This window comes from Pinus tabuliformis, chromosome 7 (genome assembly GCF_031772625.1).
Source record: "Pinus tabuliformis cultivar Carrire ecotype Pingquan chromosome 7, CPIR1, whole genome shotgun sequence".
Lineage (NCBI taxonomy): Eukaryota > Viridiplantae > Streptophyta > Pinopsida > Pinales > Pinaceae > Pinus > Pinus tabuliformis.
In genome coordinates, this window is record NC_142293.1 from 2,025,804,036 (window position 1) to 2,025,827,384 (window position 23,349).

Below are 23,349 nucleotides of genomic sequence, written 5' to 3' on the forward strand. Positions count from 1 at the left end.
TTCAGAGAAAGCAAGGAAACCTACGGATGATGAATCAAATGTTGTTTTTGATAAGATAAAGAAGCGTTATCTTGTATTGGCCCTCTCCTTCAGATTCTTTGGGAATCTGGCTTATTGATCGTAGTGCTTCAAGGCACCTCATCAGATAGAAGGGTGCTCTCTCGAATTTGGTAGAGATGGAAACAACCATGGGATTATACTTGGAGCCGATGCCACCTATCCCGGAAAGGGTGTAAGGAACGTTACCCCTCAATTGAATGAGGATAACTCTATTCATTTACAAGAATCTCTTTTATGTACCTAATCGCAAGAAGAACTTGGTGTCCATCTCAGAAATGGAAGTCAAAGGCTTCAGGGTGTCATTCATCGATGGAAAGGTACGTGTCGAAAAATAGAATTTTCAAAGATGCTTTTTCTCATGGGTTCAGGGTTGGCAATTTGTATGAAGTTGCAGGATGGTCCATTGGAGATCATGTCAATTGACATATCACATCTATAACACGAGCGGTCTACCTATGGGGCCCTACCCGATGTGAGTCGGAAGGTGATAGGGATGCTTGAATTCAAGAAGAGCATGAAGGTACATGTCGGAGATGTACTGAAGGAAAATCTTATAAGGGGACCATTCCCCTCATACAACAGGTCCACAGGTTTGGAACAACCTGAGGAGTTTGAGATTCATTATTGGGAATCTCATGTATATAGGTGGAAGAAAGCCCTCTATGGCTTGAAGCAAAACACCCTGGGAATAGTATGAGAGGATTGATAGCTATCCGATGAAGCTTAGATTCACTAGGAGTGTAACCGATGCAAACCATTACCCGAAGGTTGTGGATGATAGACCTCTCATATCGGCACCTTTTGAGGACGACCTATTTCTGACAGGTGCAGACCCTCTCATTTGCAAAAGTAAGAGAGAGCTGGATTCTGGATGTGGAATGATAAAATGCAAGCCTGTGACTACCTCGAGGATCTTAACTTTCAGAAGTTATATGGTAGTGATGTCGGACCAGATTTGGGAAATGCCTCTGAGTTTCATAAACTTATTCACGTTGATGTTCTTGGTGAACTTCCGTACGAACATATGTTTTGCAATTAGCACGGTGAGCTCATATTTGGTTGAGCCTCACTGGATTGGTGCCAAGAATCTTCTAAGATATCTTCAGGGCACAATCTCTCATGGATTGAGATACACTACCGGAAATATGAAACTGCATGATTATTCGAATGCTGACTAGGCAAGCAGTGTGGAGGATCACTAGAGCACTTCTCAATGCTGGTTCTCTTTGGATTCTGCTTCGATATCATGGATGAGCAGGAAGCTGAAGTCGGTTGCTATAAGCACCGCTGAGACCGAATACGTAGCTACGAGTATGATCTCATGTGAAGCTGCATGGTTGCAGAAGCTCTTAAGTGAGTTGTTTGTACACATGATGAATACCACTGTGATTCTCTGTGACAACTAGAGGGGGGATTCGATTATTGAGGAATCCCGTATTCGATGATTGCTCCAACAGATAGACATCAGATACTGTCTTATTTGGGATATGGTAAGTCGATGAGCGAGGAGGCTCCATTGCATTGAGACTGATGTACAGGTCGCAGAGATTTTGTCAAAGTCCGGGGTAAAGGTAAATCTGTGACTTTCCCAAACGACTTGGAGTCGTTGTGAGACCTTCTTATAAGAGTCTTGCATGTTGCATGCATTGAGCTCTGGGAGCTTTGGGGGGCTTGGGGTACTTATTGGAGCAACATACGACCATAGGGCGACTCACCCTCCCCTAGTGGTGCGCTATGTACAGGGTGATAGGTTCAACCTTCTCCTGTGATACCCCGTGGCGACTGTGGAACAGGATGATTAATTCCCCTGTGGGCAGGGATGATTAGTTCTCCCGTGGCAACTGTGGAATAGGATGATTAGTTCTCCTGTGGCAACTATGAAACAGGGTGATTAGTTCTTTTGTGGGCCGGGATGATTAATTCTCCCATGGCAACTGTGAAACAGGATGATTAGTTCTCCCATGGCAACTGTGGAACAGGATGATTAGTTTTCCTGTGGGCCGGGATGATTAGTTCTCCCGTGGCAACTGTGAAATAAGATGATTAGTTCTCCTGTGGGCCGGGATGATTAGTTCTCCTGTGGCAACTGTGGAACATGATGATTAGTTCTCCTGTGGGCTGAGATGATTAGTTCCCTCGTTGTGACTTTGGGGCAGGATGATTCGTTCTCCTGTGGACAGGATGATTAGTTCTCCTGTCGAGGCATCCTGCCCATGTAGTCTGGTACTCATGGGAAGTACCTCTCATCTTATCAATGAGCAGGGAAATGGGGTTAGGGACCATAGTAGTACTATCAATGGACGCATTGATGTATCTAACATACTCCCTATGCTAGGATGACCTCCATTGATCTGGGATCAGTATGAGTGGTTTGAGACACTCTCTTGTGATATTGATCTGGGATCAATAAAACTGACTCTGTGCCAGTAAGAGTGATGTGACACACTCTCTTCAGATGAAATTGACTTCGGGTCAGTAGAGAATGGTATGAGACATTTTCGATCAATTCTTCTTCTTCATGGTTCAGCAGAGCTCAACAAGGTACTGATGACAGAGATAGTACAGTCGGACATATAGATCAGCGGATGGAGTTCTCCTTAGTTGAGAGGGAGTGTTAAAATTGGCAACTAGGGCCAAACTCCATGTGGGTCATTTTATTAATGGAAGTTGATATTTTTCTTGGATCCCTCTCATCGAGAGGTGTAGGATTGATCTAAAGATCATCCGATTCCCATAAGTATTCATGGAGATATGAATTTATTTGTGTTATGGGACAATTCGTCAAGGTCGGCCAGTAACCAAATAAGCCCCACTTGTGCTCAACGTTTTAGTATAAATAGAGGTGGCCTTCAAGTCATTTCAACACACTTGGGATCTCTACCTCTCTACTTGTCTTTGGGTTTTAGTAGGAGGAGAGATCCTAAGGGACAACGCTGCCCTAATCCAGAGGGCAGAAGCTGGAATTGCTGGAACAGTTGGGAAAGTTGACGCAGAGGGCAGAAGCCAGAACAGCCGGAACTATCAGGAACTATAGAAACTATCGGGAACTGCCGGGACTACCAGGAACAGCCGGGAACAGCCCGGAACTGCCGAGAACAGTCGGAACAGCCGGAACTGTTGGACAGCCGGGAAAGTTGGCGAGGGCAGAAGCCGAAACTTTCGAGAACTGTCGGAAATTGCCGGAACTGCTGGGAATAGCTAGAACTGCCGAGAACAGTCGGAACTGCCGGAATTGCCGAAACTGCTAGAACTGTCGGAACTGCCGGGAACTGCCGGAACTGTCGGGAACTGTTGGAATTGCCGGGAATAGCCGGAATTGTCGGAACTGTCGGGAACTGTCGGAACAACTGGAGCATCTGTCTCTGAAGGAGAGCAACATGCAAGGGCAACTAATTAACATTGGGACAGTTTTATGGTACTTAGTAGCAAATACACCAAGCATGCAATGTTACAGCTAGCATGCGAGGGACAACTAGCATGCAACAAGAAGCATGCTAAGGACAACAAGCAAGCAAGGGACAACAAGAAAGCAAGGTACAACGTACACATAGGTCATTATGGCAACATGATGCATCACATTGTGACCATGTGAAAATTCTATCACTATAGTGCTAAAGACAACATTATGTCCTTGATCACAAATTTGGCTAACACTCAAGGGATTGTGTTTGAACCCGTCTACCAACAAAGCATTTTGAGCCTTTTCTTTTCCATTAATAAGGGTAACAATTCCTTTTCCAGCAATTTTGGCAGATCCACTTTTAAGGGATACATTTCCTTCCTTTTTGTTCAATGAGACAAACTTCCTTTTGTCACCTGTCATATGTCTGGAGCACCCACTATCCACAAACCAATGATTTTTATCACTGTGAGCACGTAGAGCTAGGTCTCATTTATCCATATTAGGATTCTCATCTTTTGATTCTCTTCTTTTGAGGGGGCAATTTTGTTCATTATGTCCATTATCATTACATAATGAGCAAGTTGGATCAAATTTGACAAAAGGATCAAAAGATTTGTAGGTCTTGATTTGTCCTTGCCCTTTATGGTTTGTTTTTTGATCCTTCAATTTTGGTGTTTCATTCTTACGAGCCATGCAATGTTTAGCTTGTGACCAAAATTTTTAATGCCCAAAAAAGATAGTTTTGTACCTATTGTAATAGCCATGATTTGAATCAACATTCTTTCTTGGAGTTACCCTTTCTTTATTCTTTGGATTTGAGATGGGCCTTTGATGAAATGATTTTTCTTCTTTTGGGTTGCTGGAAAGTATGTCGGCATAACTTTTGACATTATCCTTAGTACTTGATGTTTCTCCTTCAAAAACTATCCCAGATTTGTCATATTGAGGTTTTTGAGCATTTAGGATAGTGTCAAAGTGTTTGAGAGCTTTCCCAACTCTTTTTGACTTGCTCCAATTCCTTCCTCAGAGATACTATTTCAGCTTTATGATTTTCAAAAATTTCTTCCTTTTCTTTTAGCTTATTTTTCAAGAGGTCTTCCCTTCTTTTTGCTTCCTCCTTTTCTACCTTGAGAGAAATGATTCTATTTCGTAATTTCTCATTTTCTTCAATGGAACTCATTAACAATTCATCTACATTTCCTTCTAGTCCTAAATCATCATCATTTGTGAATGCCATGAATAATACTTCTTGGCTTCCAGCATAGTCATTTTCTTCATTTGATTCATCATTACCGCCTTTGCGATGAGTGAAATGATTAGTTGATTTCTTTTTGATGACTACAAATTCATCTTCATCAGACTCATCTTCACTATCATGCTTATGAGGACATTTTCAGCATAATGACCTATTCTTCCACATTTGAAACAAATAAGAGGGTACTTACCTTTTAGCTTGGATCCTTTCTTTAGTCTTCGTACAAATTGTGCGAATTCGGATTCAACATCAGACTCATCACTGCTGGTATTCCATCCTTTCCCCTTTTTTGATTTTAAGGCCTTGAATGCTACATCTTTGGAACTTGGGATTCCTTTGCTCATCTCATAAGCAATGAGGATTCCATGAAGTTGATCCATCTTGAGAGTATCTAGGTCCGTCATTTCTTCTATAACACTTACTTTGGAGTCAAATCTATGAGGGAGAGATCTTAAGACCTTTTGAACAACAGTGTTTTCTTCAATCTTTTCTCCCAATCCTTTAAGAGAGTTGACTACTTTGGAGAAAGTATGATGCAATATCTTCTTCATCATCCATTTTCAGACTTTCGAATTTCCTTCTATGAATTTGAAGCTTTGCTTTCTTAACTTTGGAGTCCCCATCGTATAAGCTAACTAGCGTATCCCATACGTTTTTGGCCGAGTCATAATTCATGACTTTTGTAAATTCAGAATCAGTGATTCCACTAGTGATGGAATTTAAGGCTTTTGTATTTGCAATGTAAGCTTTCCTTTCATCTTGATCAGTTGGAAGAGTGGAAGGAGCAGTGTACCCATTCAAAACCGAATGCCAAACTTCAGGTCCAAGGGACATTAAGTAGTAGGACATTCTTTTTTTCCAAAAACCAAAATTTGTGCCATCGAACAAAGGAAGCCTTCCTACCACTTCTTGATGTTTCATTGTGACTAAGAATCCTTCTTCCAGCTGTTAGGCTGATCATGAAGAAGCTGGCTCTGATAGCAATTGTTGGTAACACTGAGAGGGGGGTGAATCAATATTTTCTTTCAATTGTTATTATTACCAGTTAGGTTCTTCACAATTTTATCAGAGAAATGTATAAGAATAATTTTATTGAGTATAAAAGAATAAATACAATGTATGATAATTATTCCCAAGCACCAACTTGGTTTTTGATGAGGCTCCGACCTCTAGGGCTTTGACCCTATCTCATCCAAGGCACGTACCTTGTGTTTAGGAGCACCAACTCCAAGGACACCAATCCTGTTGTTTAATAGAGAATGTGTAAAGTACTGAAGCGAACAAGTTCCTTCTACAATTTAATTACTCCAAAAGTCTTGGAATATGAAGATATCCATTTAGGATATAAATATTATATTAAATAAAATGAATAAGAAATGAATGACAAATGAGAATGAGAGGCTTGCTTATATACCAAGCGTCTCTTCATGAAGAGTCATGTCCTATTAGACATGCCTCTTCAAACTAATTACTAGCTTAACTAACTATTATTTATGATTATTATATTTTACATTATATTTATATATTTTATTCGTTACATTGCCTTCTTCCTCAAAAAGCTTTGTCCTCAAAGTTTGTCGATGAAAAAGGCTTGATCTCTTTTTTGGCTTCGAATGTCTTTCTTTCTCGGACTAGTCATCCTCGTCGATACAAGTTGATATGATCTTCTTAGTGACAAACAAAATTGTCGCACTGAGAAGGGATCAGAACATTCCAGATTAATTTTTTGTATAGTACTTTGATCACTGGAATTTTGTAATGACTTGTTAGCATAAGACTGGATTGATTTTATGTCATTATTATCTGGAACATCAGTTTGTTGTTTCAGTTCTGACTGGTTCAAATATGTAGCATGGTTGATTCACCTATTCTCATGATTCAGATGCCGATATAAAGTTTCTAGATTTTCTTCTGGCGAAGATGTTGTTGAATTGGTTATAGAACATTCACTTGGGATGCCCATTGTCTGAATTGCAACATCTACGTGTGTCGTTTCTTCAACTGGCTTGTCATCTTGAGTTGTCATATTCACTGGATCGGTATTCGTTCCCTTATGTTCAACTTGAACTGTTGTGACTGGGGATTTCGATACTTCTTCTTGAGTGACTTGTTCCAACTTATCTTTTAATGCTTTCTTATCCTCCTTAAGTTTCTTAGTTTGACTAAGCAGACTTTGATTATGGTTTCTCAGACGTATAAGTTCTTTGGTTTTTGATTCATCAACCTTATTTTCAGTGTTTTGAATTTTAAGTTTTTCATCTTTTAGATCTCTGATTTGTTTTAATAAATTTTTATTAAGGTTCTTTAAACGCAAGGCCTCTTCTTGTTCTGATAAGTGCTTCTTGAGTTCTTTCTTTGTGATTTTAGTCTTCTTCACTTGTGCCAGTGATTTTTCAACATGGTCCTTGAGACGAGAAATTTCTTTGTCCTTCTCCATTATTTCTTTGTAATGTATATCCACAAGATTTTTATGGTCGCCTTCTAACACTTCCTTGCTTTGTTGAATTTTGGCTATTTTGTCATTCTCATGATCTTTTAGTTGCACTTTCTTGGTACACTGGATAACATCATTCTGTGGGAGTGATGATGGATGTAAAGAATCGAAGAAGGAATCCATTCTTTTTCTCTTCTCAAGTCGCTCAAATATTGTAATTAATTGTTCTATATCTCTTGTGATTGATTGTCTTTGTTCCTTACTCATGGATTCCATATTTTTTTCTTTTTCTTCACTTCTTTTATCTTCCTTTTTTTTTTAACTCTCTTTATATATATATATATATATATATATATATATATATATATATTCTTTAATCTATAAAATATATTTCCACTTCTCTCTTATAAAAATCTAAGATCTATATATATATATATATATATATATATATATATATATATTACAAATATTCTCTTCTTCTTCTTATTCTTTTGTTCACTCTTTTAATAAAATTTTTATATAATAATTTTTTTTAATATATATAATTATAAATTATATATATTATATAATTTTAATTTATATATATTATAAAATTATAATTATATAAAATTTATATATACTTTTTTGAGACCCGCTTTTCCTTTTATATGTAACTATATAAGGCTTATATAGTATCTTTTTTATAATTATAATATTGTTTTTTTTCTTAGAAAATTTGGTTCTTCTTCTTCTTTTGTTCACTCTTTTAATAAAATTTTTATATAATAATAATTTTTTTTTAATATATATAATTATGAATTATTTATATTATATAATTTTAATTTATATATATTATAAAATTATAATTATATAAAAAATATATATACTTTTTTGAGACCCGCTTTTCCTTTTATATGTAACTATATAAGGCTTATATAGTATCTTTTTTATAATTATAATAATGTTTTTTTTCTTAGAAAATTTGGATGAGACGCGACTCTTGGTACGGTCACAATCTTTGTACGGTCACAATCTTTAGATTTGAACGATTAAAACTATTTAGATCACACATTTTTTCTCCAATGTTATCAAAATATCTTTTACTTTTAAAATACCATGGGTTGTTTTTAAAGCCTCCTGTAATAAGTAATATTTACCTTTCACGTAAGAGTTTTTGTATCTTCGTTTTTTCTTTAACTTTTAAAATACCATGGGCTATTACCATGGGTTGTTTTTAAAACCTCCGTTAAAATGTTCTCCACGTAAAAAGTAAAACGTATTCCTTTTGTTTTTTGTTTTTCTTTTAACTTTTTAAAATACCATGGGCAATTACCATGGGTTGTTTTTAAAACCGCGGGCTTCTCCACGTAAAAAGTTTTAAATATACTTGGTATAATATTTTGTATCCGTTTTTTTTTTTAACTTTTTTTTTCTTCTTTTTTTTTTAATTTATTTACTTATATATTTTTTTGTGGTTATTTTTTGGCCAAAGTCATAGAAAAACGGAGAAAAGGATAAACTCCCAAATATTGAGCAAAATGTTTTAATTATATGGCAACAAGGTTGACGAATTTCAATAGTCAAAGACTTGGATAGGAGAACGAGCTCTGTGCACTGGTTAAACAACCTATAGGACCGAACTGCTCTGATACCAAATGAAGCGAACAAGTTCCTTCTACAATTTAATTACTCCAAAAGTCTTGGAATATGAAGATATAAATATAATATTAAATAAAATGAATAAGAAATGAATGACAAATGAGAATGAGAGGCTTGCTTATATACCAAGCGTCTCTTCATGAAGAGTCATGTCCTATTAGACATGCCTCTTCAACCTAATTACTAGCTTAACTAACTATTATTTATGATTATTATCTTTTACGTTATATTTATATTATTTATATATTTTATTCGTTACAAGTACTTACTTCAATGTTCTTGGCATATTCTTCAATGTCTTCACCACTGCATTCTGGTCCTTTACAGTCCAAGGAGATCTTCTGTCACTTAATCCGAATAATGAGAGACAACTTTATTGCTAATTATTATGAAGTTTGAACGTTGCACTTGAAGCTCGAGCCACAGTCCTAGAGCCGAGATCTAGATTCACTGTATGATGATCCACGTTACAGTTCTCCAAGGTATAGAACCACAGACCCGAGGTACAGATCCTGCCTTGTCATTGTAATGGCTGAAAGACAGTCCAATCCGACCTCTGTATAGAGACACCAGTCAAAGCAAAAAAAGGTCACCACTATAAGAGTATGCTGCTGTCCGTGCAAGGAAATTGTTGTTACAGGACTGAGGTGTAAACCACTGAATCCGAGTTAATGATGCACAAGTGTTTGTCACAGTCCACAGATGCTCCTTCTCCAAATCTGTCCCTAGACCGAGAGATATATTCTTAAATTGTGTGTCTCTCATGCTGTCACAAGCCCGCAATATTTTACTGCTAGACTATAACCCTAGACCGCACTGAAAACTGCCACAGGATCTGTCCAGAAGTCTGCAGATGCTCCTTCTCCAAATCTGTGCTGAGACTGCCCTTGACTTTGATATCAAGTTCACAAGATGTGAACTTTCTGTTCCTTGTTCTTCTTCTACAGTTCGAATTACTTGACTGTCTTTTTCACCGAATTCTTGTCCTTGAAACAGAGGTCTAACCTCTTATTTATACATGTTCTGCATCCTCACAATGAACAGTCATGTCTTCTGGGTCAAGCCGACATGACTTGTCTTAATACAGGTCGGCTCAATAGGCAGAGAATTAATTTAATCTTTAAAAATCAATTTCTCTCTCGTTATTTGGAATTTCGGGACACATAATAGCTCATTAGAAAGGTAAAATTATGCCCTTTCAGATGGTCCAGGTCTCATGATGAAATTCCTTTTCTAAGATAGAAAAAAATATTATTTCATGTGACTGATCATTTAATAGTGCAGAAATGGAGGCAGGGCAAAGTGTCTTTGAGTGTTGGGCTTCTTCATTGTTTGGTTTCTTCATTGATTGCCACCATGTCCCTGCCTTCTTCAATATATTGACATCAATGACAACTAGATTAACACTGAGCATATGTGATTGAATTTTGTCTCATGTTCATGTTGTGATTTCTTGGTCGTTTAATTTTTTCCGCTGATGAATAGAGTAGATTCAAGTCTTTTGTTTTAGCAAATTACATAAACAGTTTGAATCTACAAGAAATTTATATAATAGTACCATTGCTCCTAGCACTGCAATATCTTTGGCCAATATAAAACTACATTTAATCCTAACCAAACGGATTTGTCTTCGACTTATGTGTGAAAATCATAATTCCCAATGAAAAAGAAACTTCACATTTTATTGTTGTTAGCACTGAAGGAACATATTGTGCTCTACTTGTATCGAAAATTTTACTAAATGTATTTATCTTTGTAAGAACAAATTCATTTGCAAGGTATTCTATTTACATTATTGGGAGAATTTATTTTCAGATATGCTTGTTTTCTCTTTTCTATTCTATAGGTTGGATCAGGATCAATGCTACAAGCACCTTTGGATGAAGAATCAGAAAGTGATCTGTGAGTATGAACTTTGTTATTGCCATTTAGGCAAGTATATTATATTATGTTAGGTTTGTAGGTGCTCGAACTTGTTTTTTGAAAGCTGGTTTTATTTGTTGTACTGATCTATTCTCTCATCTTGTGTAAAATTATTGATATGCAATTTCATGCTCAGGGCTCCAAAACTTCAGTGTGAAAGTGATACTTGTCCGGAGGAGTTGATTTATCCTCCAGAAGATTGTAGTGTGAATTCCTCGTTATCTTTCACACTCCAGGTGACAGACATTCCATTGTGAATTTCGTCAAGTAAATACTATATGTAGTTACAATGAAGAGGCTCAGGCTTGATATTCTTTGCATCATGCAAGTTTGTGATAAGAAGTTGTTGTTGTGGTTTGCATTAAAATATGCAATCATAATAATGTCTAAACTTGTTTTTGGCTGTCATATTGTTGTCATTATTCTTGAATGGAAATGACATTGGCATTTCCAATTTTCTATCAACAGGTACTGATGTTTGCATACGATCTTACATGAATATCAATATAATTTTTCTCTTTTCATAATTTGAATCAGGTTATTGGCTTTGTGATTCTATGTTTTCATCTATATCTTTTATGCCAGACACATTTTCATATTATTTGGAGTAATGTTTTGTGTTGGCAGATCTGTCGTGTAGAAGATATTATTGTAGATGGCCTTGTCAAAGGTAGTATTCTTCATGTTCACAGGGCACGGAAGGTAGTAGTAAATCCTACAGGTTCAATAACTGCATCAGAATTAGGTAAGAGTTTTCCTGCATATTCAAATATATTGTTATAATGGCATTGTGAATGTAAGATGCAATGTTTTTTTTTTATTAGACATCAACCACTGTGATGTGTTCTATGCTCCATTTGATAATAAAAGATTTTGGATCTACCATATTGCATTATTATTGATGTGATTTGGATAGCAATTTTGAACTGACTTTATATGATAATAATTGTATACAGGTTGCAAAGGAGGAGTTGGTGAAGGACAGGTTTTAAGCAGTGGAGCTGGAGGTGGGGGTGGTCATGGTGGAAAGGGTGGAGCTGGATATTTTAAGAATAATCTAAGCAAGGGTGGGAAGGAATACGGCAATGTTGATCTACCTTGTGAGTTAGGGAGTGGAAGTGGCGGTGGCAATTCTTCTTCAGAAGGAAAAACTGCAGGTGGTGGTATAATTGGTAAGGAGTTAACGCCTTTTTACTCTGTGCAAGGCCATAGCAAGCAAGCACTAATTAACGACAGATGTATTGTTTGCATTTTATGCACCAACATGAAGCCAAATCAAGAGATAATCGAAGGGAATGTTACATCCTCAAGGCAAATTTATTTCTTATATGTTTGATGTCGCTTTATTTATTGATGGTTTATGTTCAATTTTTGAGCTTGAAAAGTCATTCCCATGCCTCATGGAAGTGACTTGGCTTATAATATAGGAATGGGCCATCATTTATGGCATATTTGAAGGATAATAAGCATGAGCCTTTATTGGAGCTATTGTTTGAGGAGCCGTCCACCTTTCTCCCAGCCATTGGAGGGTCAATTCATGGTCTGTTGAGAAATCTAGGGCAGAGGATTTAGGTGATTTATCTAGAAAGATAACTTCTTGTGAATGCTTATTACTTCTTAGATTAGGATCTTCTTTTACTTATGTTATTATAGTGTTCTTCATCAAACAGTTGCCAATGCATAAACCATAAAGGGACAAGAGACACACAATGTAGGCTATCATCTAGGGCCAAAACCTCTCCCACTTGAGAGGAAAACCCAAACGAATTCTTCTTCTTATAGTGACTTCAATTGATGAATACCAAGACCAAGACCCTTGACCTATTTGACCTCTCCAAGACCAAGTCACAAAACTTCCTCTTCTCTTCTCGAGTCAACAATAGTCAAACTCTTTGCTCCTTCCTCCTTCTCGGCTATCCTTCAGAATTTCGGCACCTTGATTCAGGGCTGCAACTTTCGGCTCTAAATTAGAAATCCTAGCTCATATAGTTGACCAACTTTGACCCTTAACTGTCCTCACTTTAGAAGGAGACTTATTCTTGATAATTCGGTTTCCCTTTGACTTGTCCTTCTCCCAATTCGGTTACCTTAGATGACTGTAACCTTCTCAGCCTTCCTGCAGCAGATGATCTCTCTTTTCTTTGCACGTGTGACAAAAGAACAACCCTAAAACAGACCCAAAACACCTGCGCTCTTTCTTTTCATTGGCTATGAGACTTCTTTATGGGTGAGTTTCGTACTTCTCCTTATTTCAGACCTTGACCAAATTGCTTGCTTCTGAAATGAGGCCGAGCTGCCTATTTATAGTGGTTTGCCAAGGTAAATAAGCCGACTTGACAGTTTCCTGGGCCGACATGTCATTTGGAGAGGTTTCATTATTCCTTCTTGAAGCCGACTTGAAGAAGGTGCTTGAGCTTGGTCTTGGAGGGCCTTTAGACTCTTTCAATGACTTATACAAAAATGTAACATGCACAAGAAGGGTCCTTCATACATGACATTAACTCAATTTGACTTTTATGACTTGATGACAAAAGCTAAAGGTTCTCAATGGAAACCTTAACTAAAAATAAAATTCCTTGATCATGAAATCGATGATTCAAGTACTGCAAAATAATTTTATTTTCTTCTGTATGTCAATTAAATAAAATCACAATTACACATGTCATTATGAAGACCTAACCTAGTTACACTTTTCAACATGGTCAAATTAAGTCGTTGGAGCACCAAATAAAAGAGAAATTCAAGGAACATTGCCATGCAATCATAAGTGGAACATTTTGTCATCTAGAATCAAAATGAGCACTCTTGGGCACATATATGTAGCATTGTGCCTCTGTTTGGGGTTTACTCAATGTAAATTAAAGAAAAAAGGTTCTTAACTTACCCTCCAAACTTTTTGTGGATGGAAAGTTACTTATTTTGTGGGCGACCAAGGAGGGAATTTAAAAGAGCCTCATCTATAAAGGTGCAGTCTAACTTATAGACAAAATGACCTTTGTCAAGACATTTTTTTCTGGTTAATTCTAACCAAAATCCAGAAGAGTTTTTAAAAAAATTGAGCTTAAGTTGTTTAATTTGTAGAATTCAAGCTGTGAAGGGTTTTTTCAAGGTGCTGAATCCATTTATGCATTCAAAAATGTATTTTAAACGACAAAAAATTACATTCTTGCTTGAAATTGTATTGTCGGATTTCGGTGAAAAAGATTATTTCTTCTATAAGTTAAACTACGCCCATCTATAAATATAGGCATAATGAACTTGTTGAGCCGTCTACTATAACGTGAATTTTTTCATGAGACAAAAGGGTTTACATGTGAATTCTCTTCTTTTGTGTGATTGATCAAATATTTAAAGACAATTTTTGGTGCAACATGTTGGAAATACTGAGGGGGGGGTGAATCAATATTTTTTTCAATTGTTATATTATGCCAGCTAAGATTTTATCACAGGTTAAACCATAACACAAGTAGGACAAGAAAATAATTTTATTAATGAAGATAGTGAGAACTCCAATCTTCTTTTACGAAAATTTAGGCTCCAACCTGTACAACAAAATCTCCAACTTCTTCACAGTTGCAAGCTTGAGCAAGGACTCCAATCCTCAAACACAAATACGGGCACCGACCTGGTCAAAATTATGACTCAAAATCCAAGCACCAACTTGGTCAAAATGAGGACTCCAATCCTCGTAGGCTCCAACCTTTCCAAATACTTCAAATCAACTTCTCCAATATGTTTCCAAAAACCTTTCCAAAGTCTGTTCCAATTACACTTCTAATGTTGCTCAATGATTTTTTCAATATTTTCTTCAACACTACTACAAATGATCTCCAAGATATTCCAAATGGGTTCTTCAAAGTTTGGTTGAAATCTGTTCCTAAAAATCTGCTCCAAGCAAGGGTTCAATAATTCTCCAAAAGATGCTTCAAAAGTCTTCAAGAATGCTCAAAAGAGCTGCTCCAAATTCTGCTACAAAGGGCATCAAGATTACTTCAACAAGTTGGTCTAAATTCTGCTTCAAGATGGTTCTCCAAGGTTATTCCAAAAGTTGCTCAATAGTTTTCTCGAAGACGCTCTTGAAAGATTACTTCAATGAGCCCTCATGTCTCTTCCAAGAAAACGCTATGTTTGCCTAAAAAGAAATGCCAATATAGAATCAAATTGATGGTAAAGGCCTCGCGATGAATCTGACAGAATGGAGAACCTCCAACTATATAGCGAAACGATTGATCGTGATGACAACTACTTTACAAACACTTTAATGGCCAATGGCTGGGATCAAAGAACGTGGCCTTGATACCGATGTAATGAACAAGGTTCGTATACTCAGAGGAATGCTCTGATATTAATATAACGAACAAGGTTCGTATACTCAGAGGAATGCTCTGATATCAATATAACGAACAAGGTTCATAAGACATCCATTGTAGGAAAAGTAATTGTATATTGAATATTATATAAAAGAATTGATATGAGATATGAGATAATTACAATGAGGGTGAGGCCCTGCTTATATACCTGAAGCAGGCACCTCTTCACCAACAGTTATGTCCTTAGGGACATACCTTTTTATTAACTAGTTACCAATTAATAATTGTTTATTATTATCATTGTTTTACATTATTTGTATTATTTTATATATATTTTTATTCATCACACACGGAGGTAGGCCTTCCTTTTCATAGTTCACATGGAGTTTTATCACTATTTACTCGAAGTTGAGCTCTGTTCATGATATAGACTACTGCTGCAACTGCCTCCCTCCACAATTTAGCTTGTTAATCAGCTTCCATCAACATTGTTCTTGCAGTCTCTTGTACATATTTGTTCTTTTTTTCTACTACATTTTGTTGTGGGTCGTAGCAACATAAATTTCCCTCTTGATTCTATGTTTTTCACAGAATTCAATGAATTATCCACATCTATTGGTTCTTAAGCATTTGATCTTCAACTTACTTTCATTTTCAACTGTTGCTTTGAAAGTTTTAAAACAATCTAGTGCTTCTGAGTTATATCTTATGAAAAGTAACCACATCATTCTAGTATAATTATCTATAAATAATATAAAGTACCTTTCTCTCGTAGAGCTAGAGTTCTGGTTGGACCTCACACATATGCATGAATGATTTCCAAAGGCATTGATGCTGAGCATTCCTTTGATTTGAAGCTGGTCCTGGTTTGCTTTCCATGTTGACATGGTACACAAATAGCATTTGCTGGCTTTGAGATTCTGGGGATGTCTCTTACTGCTTGAGTTTTGCTAATCTTCACCAAGTTGTCAAAGCTTAGGTGTCCCAAACACTTGTGCCACAACCAACTTTCATTTGATTGACTCATGTAACATCTTTCTTCTTGAATTTCATTGAGAATGTATACATTATCTGCTTTTCTTACTCCTTTTCCTACTAGTTTTCCTGTGGATGACCTCCTTATCTCACAATCTTTTGCACAAAAAATGAGATCATGTCTTTCATCGCATATTTTGCTGACACTCAAAAGATTATGCTTGAGCCCTTCAATATATAATGCCTTTTGTTCTTTGCCCTTGCCATTGATGAGGCTCATTGTGCTTTTTCAAATGATTTTAACAGATACATTGTCTCCAAAGGTCACATTTCCATACTTTTCTATGCTTAGTGAGGTGAATTTTTTCTAGTCACCTGTGATGTGCCTAGAACATCCACTATCTACAAACCATAAATTTTCCTTTTTTCTGAGCACGCAAGGCTAGGCCGCACTTCTCAGAGGCAAATTCTTCAATCTTCTTTCTCCATATTGTTTCTATTGGCTTTAATGGGAAATTTTGTGCTTCATGACTTGGATTGTTGCATTTGATACATTCTAGACTATACTATGAAAGGGGGAAAATGAATTATACGTCTTGACTTGATTATGCCTCTTGATGTCAACAATCTGTTGATTTTTAATGTACCTTGGACAAGTGGTTTCCCATGGGTTAGTCTCTACCTAGGGAAAAGTGTCCAAAATAATTCTTTTCCTAAGTTTGACTTTATAAAGTGAAAGTGACTTTATAAGTGGTAAAGTAAATGTTAAATTATAAAGTAAAAAAGTGACATTAGACATAAAGTAAAATGTGGGTACTTTATTTAATGGGTGAGTTAAAAAATAGAAAGTGAGAATTAAATGCACATTTATTCTCATCCCTTTATCTAAATGAATCTGAGCCATTAGATCTTAGGGTTGCCCAAAAGTCATTTAGGGAAACAAAAGGGGGAAAAGAAAAGAAAGACTGCATTCATTCTTCATGAGCAGATTGGAGAAAGGAGGTTGAGAGCTGGAGGAAAGTTCTGAAGGAGAAATTTGTTGTAGCAAGCCGAAGGAGTGATTTCTGGGCAAAGTTGGGCACAAAAATCAAGGCATAGAAGATAACAGAAAACAACATTTAATGCTGTGAGCTGCGCGCCATTCGAGAGAAGTTTTTGAATATTTTTTTGAAAAAAACTGTACAGTACAATCTGTATCCGTATAGTACATATTTTCAGCTTCAAGTGGGTACAAAAATCGAGGCAAAGGGGGCACGATTTTCAAGGAGTTTTGGGTTGAAGAGATAAGTTTTATTTTTTCTGTTTTGTTTTGTCAGCAAATATATTTTTCCTGAACTTGAAAGATAAATAAATTTGAAGTGCTCTCTAACAGGTTTTTCCCGGAGAAGATTGAAGGGGTTTTGCTTGGGTCTAAGTTGACCAAAAATCTGTGTGTATTTTTATGTGTTGCTGGTCTATTTATGTCCATATTTATTTTAGCATGTGTTGATAGTCCCATGTGTTTTAATCTGAAAATTTCATTTCCAAAATTCTGTATGTTGAATGTATGTTTATGGGAAAGGGCATTTAACTGAATGGGAGTGATAAGGTGAAATTATAACCGTGTTGGTATTACAGGAAACATTTTAGTGATCAAATTTCAACATGGTATTAGAGCTACAGGTTGGAAATTGTAGTTTGAACAATAGACACTAGTTTGGGACAACAAACCTTGTTTGGACAACAAACTGAATACAGCGAATTGATATTTTGGGACAACAAGAAAAATTTTCACACAGACTGAACTTTTGGGACAACAAGGTGTGTTGGAAAGTTCATTTCTCCATTTTCTTGGTTTTGTAAATTTTGGACAGCAGTCATGGCCATGTTCTTAAGGATAGAGGATAAACTGGATGGAATATCCAACTATGTCATTTGGAAAGACAAAATTCAAATAATGTTTGAGGAGGCAAGAATTTGGGACATAGTGCGGCAAGTGGTTTTACCTCCTACTGCTGCAGGTGAGCTTGCTAAATTCACAAAAAATAATGCAAAGGCAAAAATGATTTTGATGGACAGTTTGAAGGACATGTGTTTCCTCAGGTGAGCGGAAACACATGCATATCAGATGTGGACAACTCTAACCACTCTCTATCAAAGTACCAATGACAGCAGGAAGATGGTACTCAAAGAACAATTGAAGAACATTAGGATGACAAAGGCTGAAAGTGTAGTTTATTATGTTGGTAGGGTCAAACAGGTAAGTGATGATTTCACTGCTATTGGTGAGGCAGTTGCACCAACAGAGTTAGTCAGGATAGTTGTAGCAGGACTTCCTAAGTCTTGGGAGGTCTTTGGAGATGCTGTTAGCTCTAGGGAGAATCTTCCCAATTGGGACAATTTCTAGGATGATTGTGTGCAACATGAGATACGAAAGACTGGTAGTGGTGGAATGAAGATAGCAAATGAGGAGGATGTAGCCTTGACAGCGAGGGGGAAGAACAAAGGGAAGGCCAAGAAAGGGGCCTCATCAGATGGGGCTAAGGGAAAGGAGAAGAAGAAGAAAGATACAAAATGATCCAGGTAGATGTTGGTGGCCACCCACCTATCCCATTTGGACCCCCACAACTGTCTCTTTCAGTTTTTCAGTTTCCGTAATTGTAGCACAATTTACTATTTTTAGCAGTTTTTCGGGTCCTGAACTTTCGGAGCCGTTTTGAGGCCCTAAACGACGTTTTTTTGGGAAATCTGGGAACAACATGTTGCTCTTCCCAAAGTTGTAGTGATTGGATAGATCTTTCTAACGAACTACTGTACGTGTCAAACGAAGGTTGGGTGCCAAAGTTACGACCCTAGGAAGTTGATGTACCAACTTACCCAAAACGGTGCCCACAATTTGGCGTTTCATCTTCTAGGATTAGGTTTTGGGATGTTAAGGGTTTTCCATTGTTTCTCAACAATAAATAGGCCTTCGAGCCTCATTGTAACAGAGTTTAGAGGCATGTAGCCGCCATATCTCTTCTCAGAGATAAGCTACCATCGCCCGAGCTGATTTCTTTCCATTTCTGTTTGTAAGCATATTTTAGTATTTTACATTAATGAAATGAAGTATTATTTCCGCTGCATCTCTGTGTTTATGGTTATCTTTGTACTTTGTTGCATTCCTGTTTAAATCTGGATCAGTTGTATCACAGCGGTTTGCTTTTTCTCTCTGTTTTTCTTTGCATGTCCCCAATGAGGTTGGGATATAAGGAGTTAGGGCTTGAACTGGTCAAAGCTTTGCAAGACCAACCTCGCAAATCCCGACGGCCTCCCATGGCGGATGAGAAGAAAGACGAGGGGGCAGGAGATCCTATCAAAATCTTGCTCGAAGAAGCCCTCGAGCGACAAAGGAATGCGATGATGGACAGCTTTGCGTAGATCCTTTAGCGGCTACCTAGAGGCGACGCATCGGCTTCCAACAGCTACTCTGGAAACGCCATGCCCTTTAAGGTACAAGTTAATTTTGAAATCCCCATATTCGAGGGTCAAATAGACGCAGATGCTGTAGATAATTGGTTAAATTTGCTAGATGGGTATTTTTTTGTTCATGAATTTTCGAGTCGGGAAAAGATTATTTTCATTCTTCTCAAAGAAGCCCCCCACGTCAAGGACTGGTGGGAAACCTACTGCGAGTAGAAGGATGAAAGTACAGGTTTACTATTTTCAGCTGCACCCACTTGGGATTCATTCCGGGATGCTGTCAAGGAGCAGTTATACCCTCTCAAAAGCTATGAGGACAAATACATAAAATGGACCACACTGCGGCAGGGACGAGACCAAGATGTGTCAGAGTTCACAAACATTTTTCATACCCTTCGCACACAGTTGGGTATCAAAGATTTTGAGCTGCATTTGGTATTCAAATACCGCGACTGCCTACACAGATACATCCAGGAAGAGATGGAGTTCCTGAACATCTCGTCGCTCGGCACGACGTACCGATATGCTGTCAAAATCGAGCAGAAGTTCAAATAGAAGAAGCGAGACTTTGGATCTGCGAATTTGAAGACCAAAGGACAAAGCTAAGGCGGGGTGACCCAAGACAACCCGTCGAAGCCACAAGAAAAGAACAACACCACCAAGTCGAAAAAGGACACAAGAAAGTGGTGTGAGTTCCACAAGAGCCCCACTCACAACACAAGTGAGTGTCAGACCAAGCAGTTGTTGGTGGCCGAGTTGAAGGCTTTTGAATCAGATGCATGTTTTGACCCTGACCCAGAACCCGACAAGGGGAATGGCAAAGGGAAGCATATCATTGATGCGGATCCCAGCGCCACTATTGCCACCGCCAAGATCCAGAAAAATGAGCCCAACGATCCAGAGGAGGGGAAACGTCTTTTCCACTCACAGATGTGGGTGAAGGGTTTGTCGCTGTAATTCATTGTCAACAGTGGCAGCCAAAAGAACCTCATTTCAGCAGAGGTCGTGAAGTGGATGGGCCTACCGTCTACACCACACTCGCAACCGTACAGTATCAGGTGGCTTCATGAAGGACGAGATCTCAAATTTCGCCAGCAGTGCCGCCTTCCCTACAGCATCAAGCCCTTCATAGACGAGGTATTGTGTGATGTTACACCTCTGGATGTTTGTGATGTACTATTAGGCTAGCCATACTTGTGGAGGCGACATGCTGTGTATGAGTAAAGGCCTCATGCTGTTATTATTTCTTTGGGTAATTCATTATACATGATACTGGAGGTAGCCCCACCTACCGCCACCTCTTTGATCACTGCTAAGAAAGGCAGCAAGCTTCTCTCCCTGACTAGGAAATTCATTTTCTGTCTGATTCCCTCCCAAAGGAAGGGGAAGATCGTCACCACATCCATGACCCCCGCAAAGGGTTCCTCCACGCAGTAACAACAAAGGAATACAATCATGACAGAACATAGGAACAACTTCTCCTCACCTACAGGGGTACCACACAAGCTTCAAGTGGGTAACAAAGTCTGGTTGCATCGACAGAAAGAACGCCTTACAGAACCCATCAGAAGCTCAGACCACTCCGACATGGTCCTTACAACAGTACCAAGGCTGTGGGGAACAATGCTTTGGAGCACATCATTCCTCCATTCCTTCGCTTGCACCAAGTGTTCAATGTGGACCGTCGTTGACCATGCTTCCCACCACTACTGGACACATCAGAGATTGCATGACAAGTTTAGCAGATGGAGGAACTCAATGCAATGGGAACCATTGCTTCCTAAGGGGGGAGGAATGATCCAGGTGGATGTTGGTGGCCACCCACCTATCCCATTTGGACCCCCACAATTGTCTCTTTTAGTTTTTCAGTTTCCGTAATTGTAGCACAATTTACTATTTTTAGCAGTTTTTCGGGTCGTGAACTTCCGGAGCCATTTTGAGGCCCTAAAGGTTGGGTGCCAAAGTTATGACCCCGGGAAGTTGATGTACCAACTTATTCAAAACGGGGCCCACAATTTGGCGTTTCATCTTCTAGGGTTAGGTTTTGGGATGTTAAGGGTTTTCCATTGTTTCTCAACAATAAATAGGCCTTCGAGCCTCATTGTAACGAAGTTAAGAGGCATGTAGCTGCCACATCTCTTCTCAGAGATAAGCTACCATCGCCCTAGCTGATTTTTTTCCATTTCTGTTTGTAAGCTTATTTCAGTATTTTACAGTAATGAAATGAAGTATTATTTCCGCTGCATTTCTGTGTTTATGGTTATCTCTGTAATTTGTTGTGTTCCTGTTTAAATCCGTATCAATTGTGTGCAACATGAGATACGAAAGACTGGCAGTGGTAGGGTGAAGATCGCAGATGAGGAGGATGTAGCCTTGACAACCAGGGGGAAGAACAAAGGGAAGGCCAATAAAGGGGCCTCATCAGATGGGGCTAAGGGAAAGGAGAAGCAGAAGAAGAAAGATACGGATATGTCCAAAGTCAAATGTTGGGCATGTCAAAAGATGGGACACTATGTTGCTACGTGTCTTGAGAGGAAGAACAAGGGGAAGAAGGGTACTACAACTTCAACAGAGGTGGAGCAGTTTGCTTCATTGTTTGACCAAGACTTTGCATTTATTACTTCTACATCTAGTAGGAGTACATCTTCCGATGTGTGGTACATAGACAACTGGGCTTCCCGCCATATGATAGGTGCATAGGAGTTCTTTTTAGAGCTTGCAGAGAGGGCACTTGATATTGAGATTGTACTAGGAGATGACCGCACTGTGAGAGTTGTTGGTGTGGGGACTATGAGCTTTGAGATGTCATGGATGTTTTGTATGTTCTGGGGATGAAGAAGAACTTGATTTCAGTGTCTGCTGTTGAGAAGGGGTTTAACGTCAGTTTCTCAGGAGGGCAGGTATTGATGCCATCCCAAGGGAGCTTCCGTCACTTCGGCCAAAGTTATTGGAGTTCACTCTGGGAAACTATACAGGTTCAGTTTTCAGTCAGCAGGAGCATTGGTGAGTAGCACATATGGTAGCACTCACACTAGTACCACCAGTAGTAGGGACTTGTGCGAGTTATAACACTCGAGGATAACGCATATGCATCATGGAGCTTTGGGAGTACTAAGGTTGATCGCTACTGGAGTTCATGATTTCAATGTCGAGCATTATGAGGTTTGCCGAGGGTGTGCTTTGGGCAAGTACAACAAGTTACCATTCCCAGCAAGCGACAACAGATCTACAGGTATACTAGACTTGATTCATACTGATGTTAGTGGTTGTATGTCTCATGTGTCTTTGGGTGGTTATGAGTATTATGTTATATTCATTGATGACTACTCTAGGAGTACTTGGATATATTTCTTGAAGACCAACAGTGAGGTCTTCAGTCGGTTTAAAGAGTTCAAAGCTCTTGTGGAAAAGCAGACAGGTAGGAATATTCGGTCTTGAGGTTAGACAATGGTGGTGAGTACACTGATGGTGGGTTTTTTTGACTTCTGTGCACAGGAGGGCATTAGGAGAGAGTTCACGGTTCCTTACAACTCCCAGCAGAATGGGGTGTCTGAAAGGAGGAATAGAGCTATTGTTGGGGTTGCTTGAGCGATGATTCATGATCAGGGCTTGCCTTTGTTTTTGTGGGCTAAGGCCTGCAATACTGCTGTTTTTCTTCAGAACAGGAGTCCTCACAGAGTATTGGGGAATATGACTCCAAAGGAGGCTTTCACTGGAGAGAAGCCTCATGTGGGACATCTTCGTATCTTTGGATGTCTCACATATTCTTATATCCCCAAGGAGCAGAGGACGAAGATGGAACCCATGGTAGAGAAGAGTATCTTTATGGATAACAACGAGACTTCAAAGGCCTATCGGATCTTCATTCCTTCTAAATGGAGAGGTGATTAGGAGGGATGTGAAGTTCGAG

The 23,349-nt window shown here is 38.4% G+C and overlaps 1 protein-coding gene across 2 annotated transcripts in view; it reads left to right on the forward strand.

The window, feature by feature from the left end:
- Nucleotides 1-23,349, forward strand: part of LOC149256630 (uncharacterized) — a 396,827-nt gene that overhangs the window by 184,048 nt on the left and 189,430 nt on the right. For both annotated transcript variants that reach the window (XM_089460804.1, XM_089460805.1), the window contains exons 8-11: nucleotides 10,637-10,692; nucleotides 10,850-10,949; nucleotides 11,341-11,458; nucleotides 11,670-11,885. In XM_089460804.1, the coding sequence (XP_089316930.1) occupies nucleotides 10,637-10,692; nucleotides 10,850-10,949; nucleotides 11,341-11,458; nucleotides 11,670-11,885 (490 nt within the window). The remainder of the gene's footprint in view (nucleotides 1-10,636; nucleotides 10,693-10,849; nucleotides 10,950-11,340; nucleotides 11,459-11,669; nucleotides 11,886-23,349) is intronic.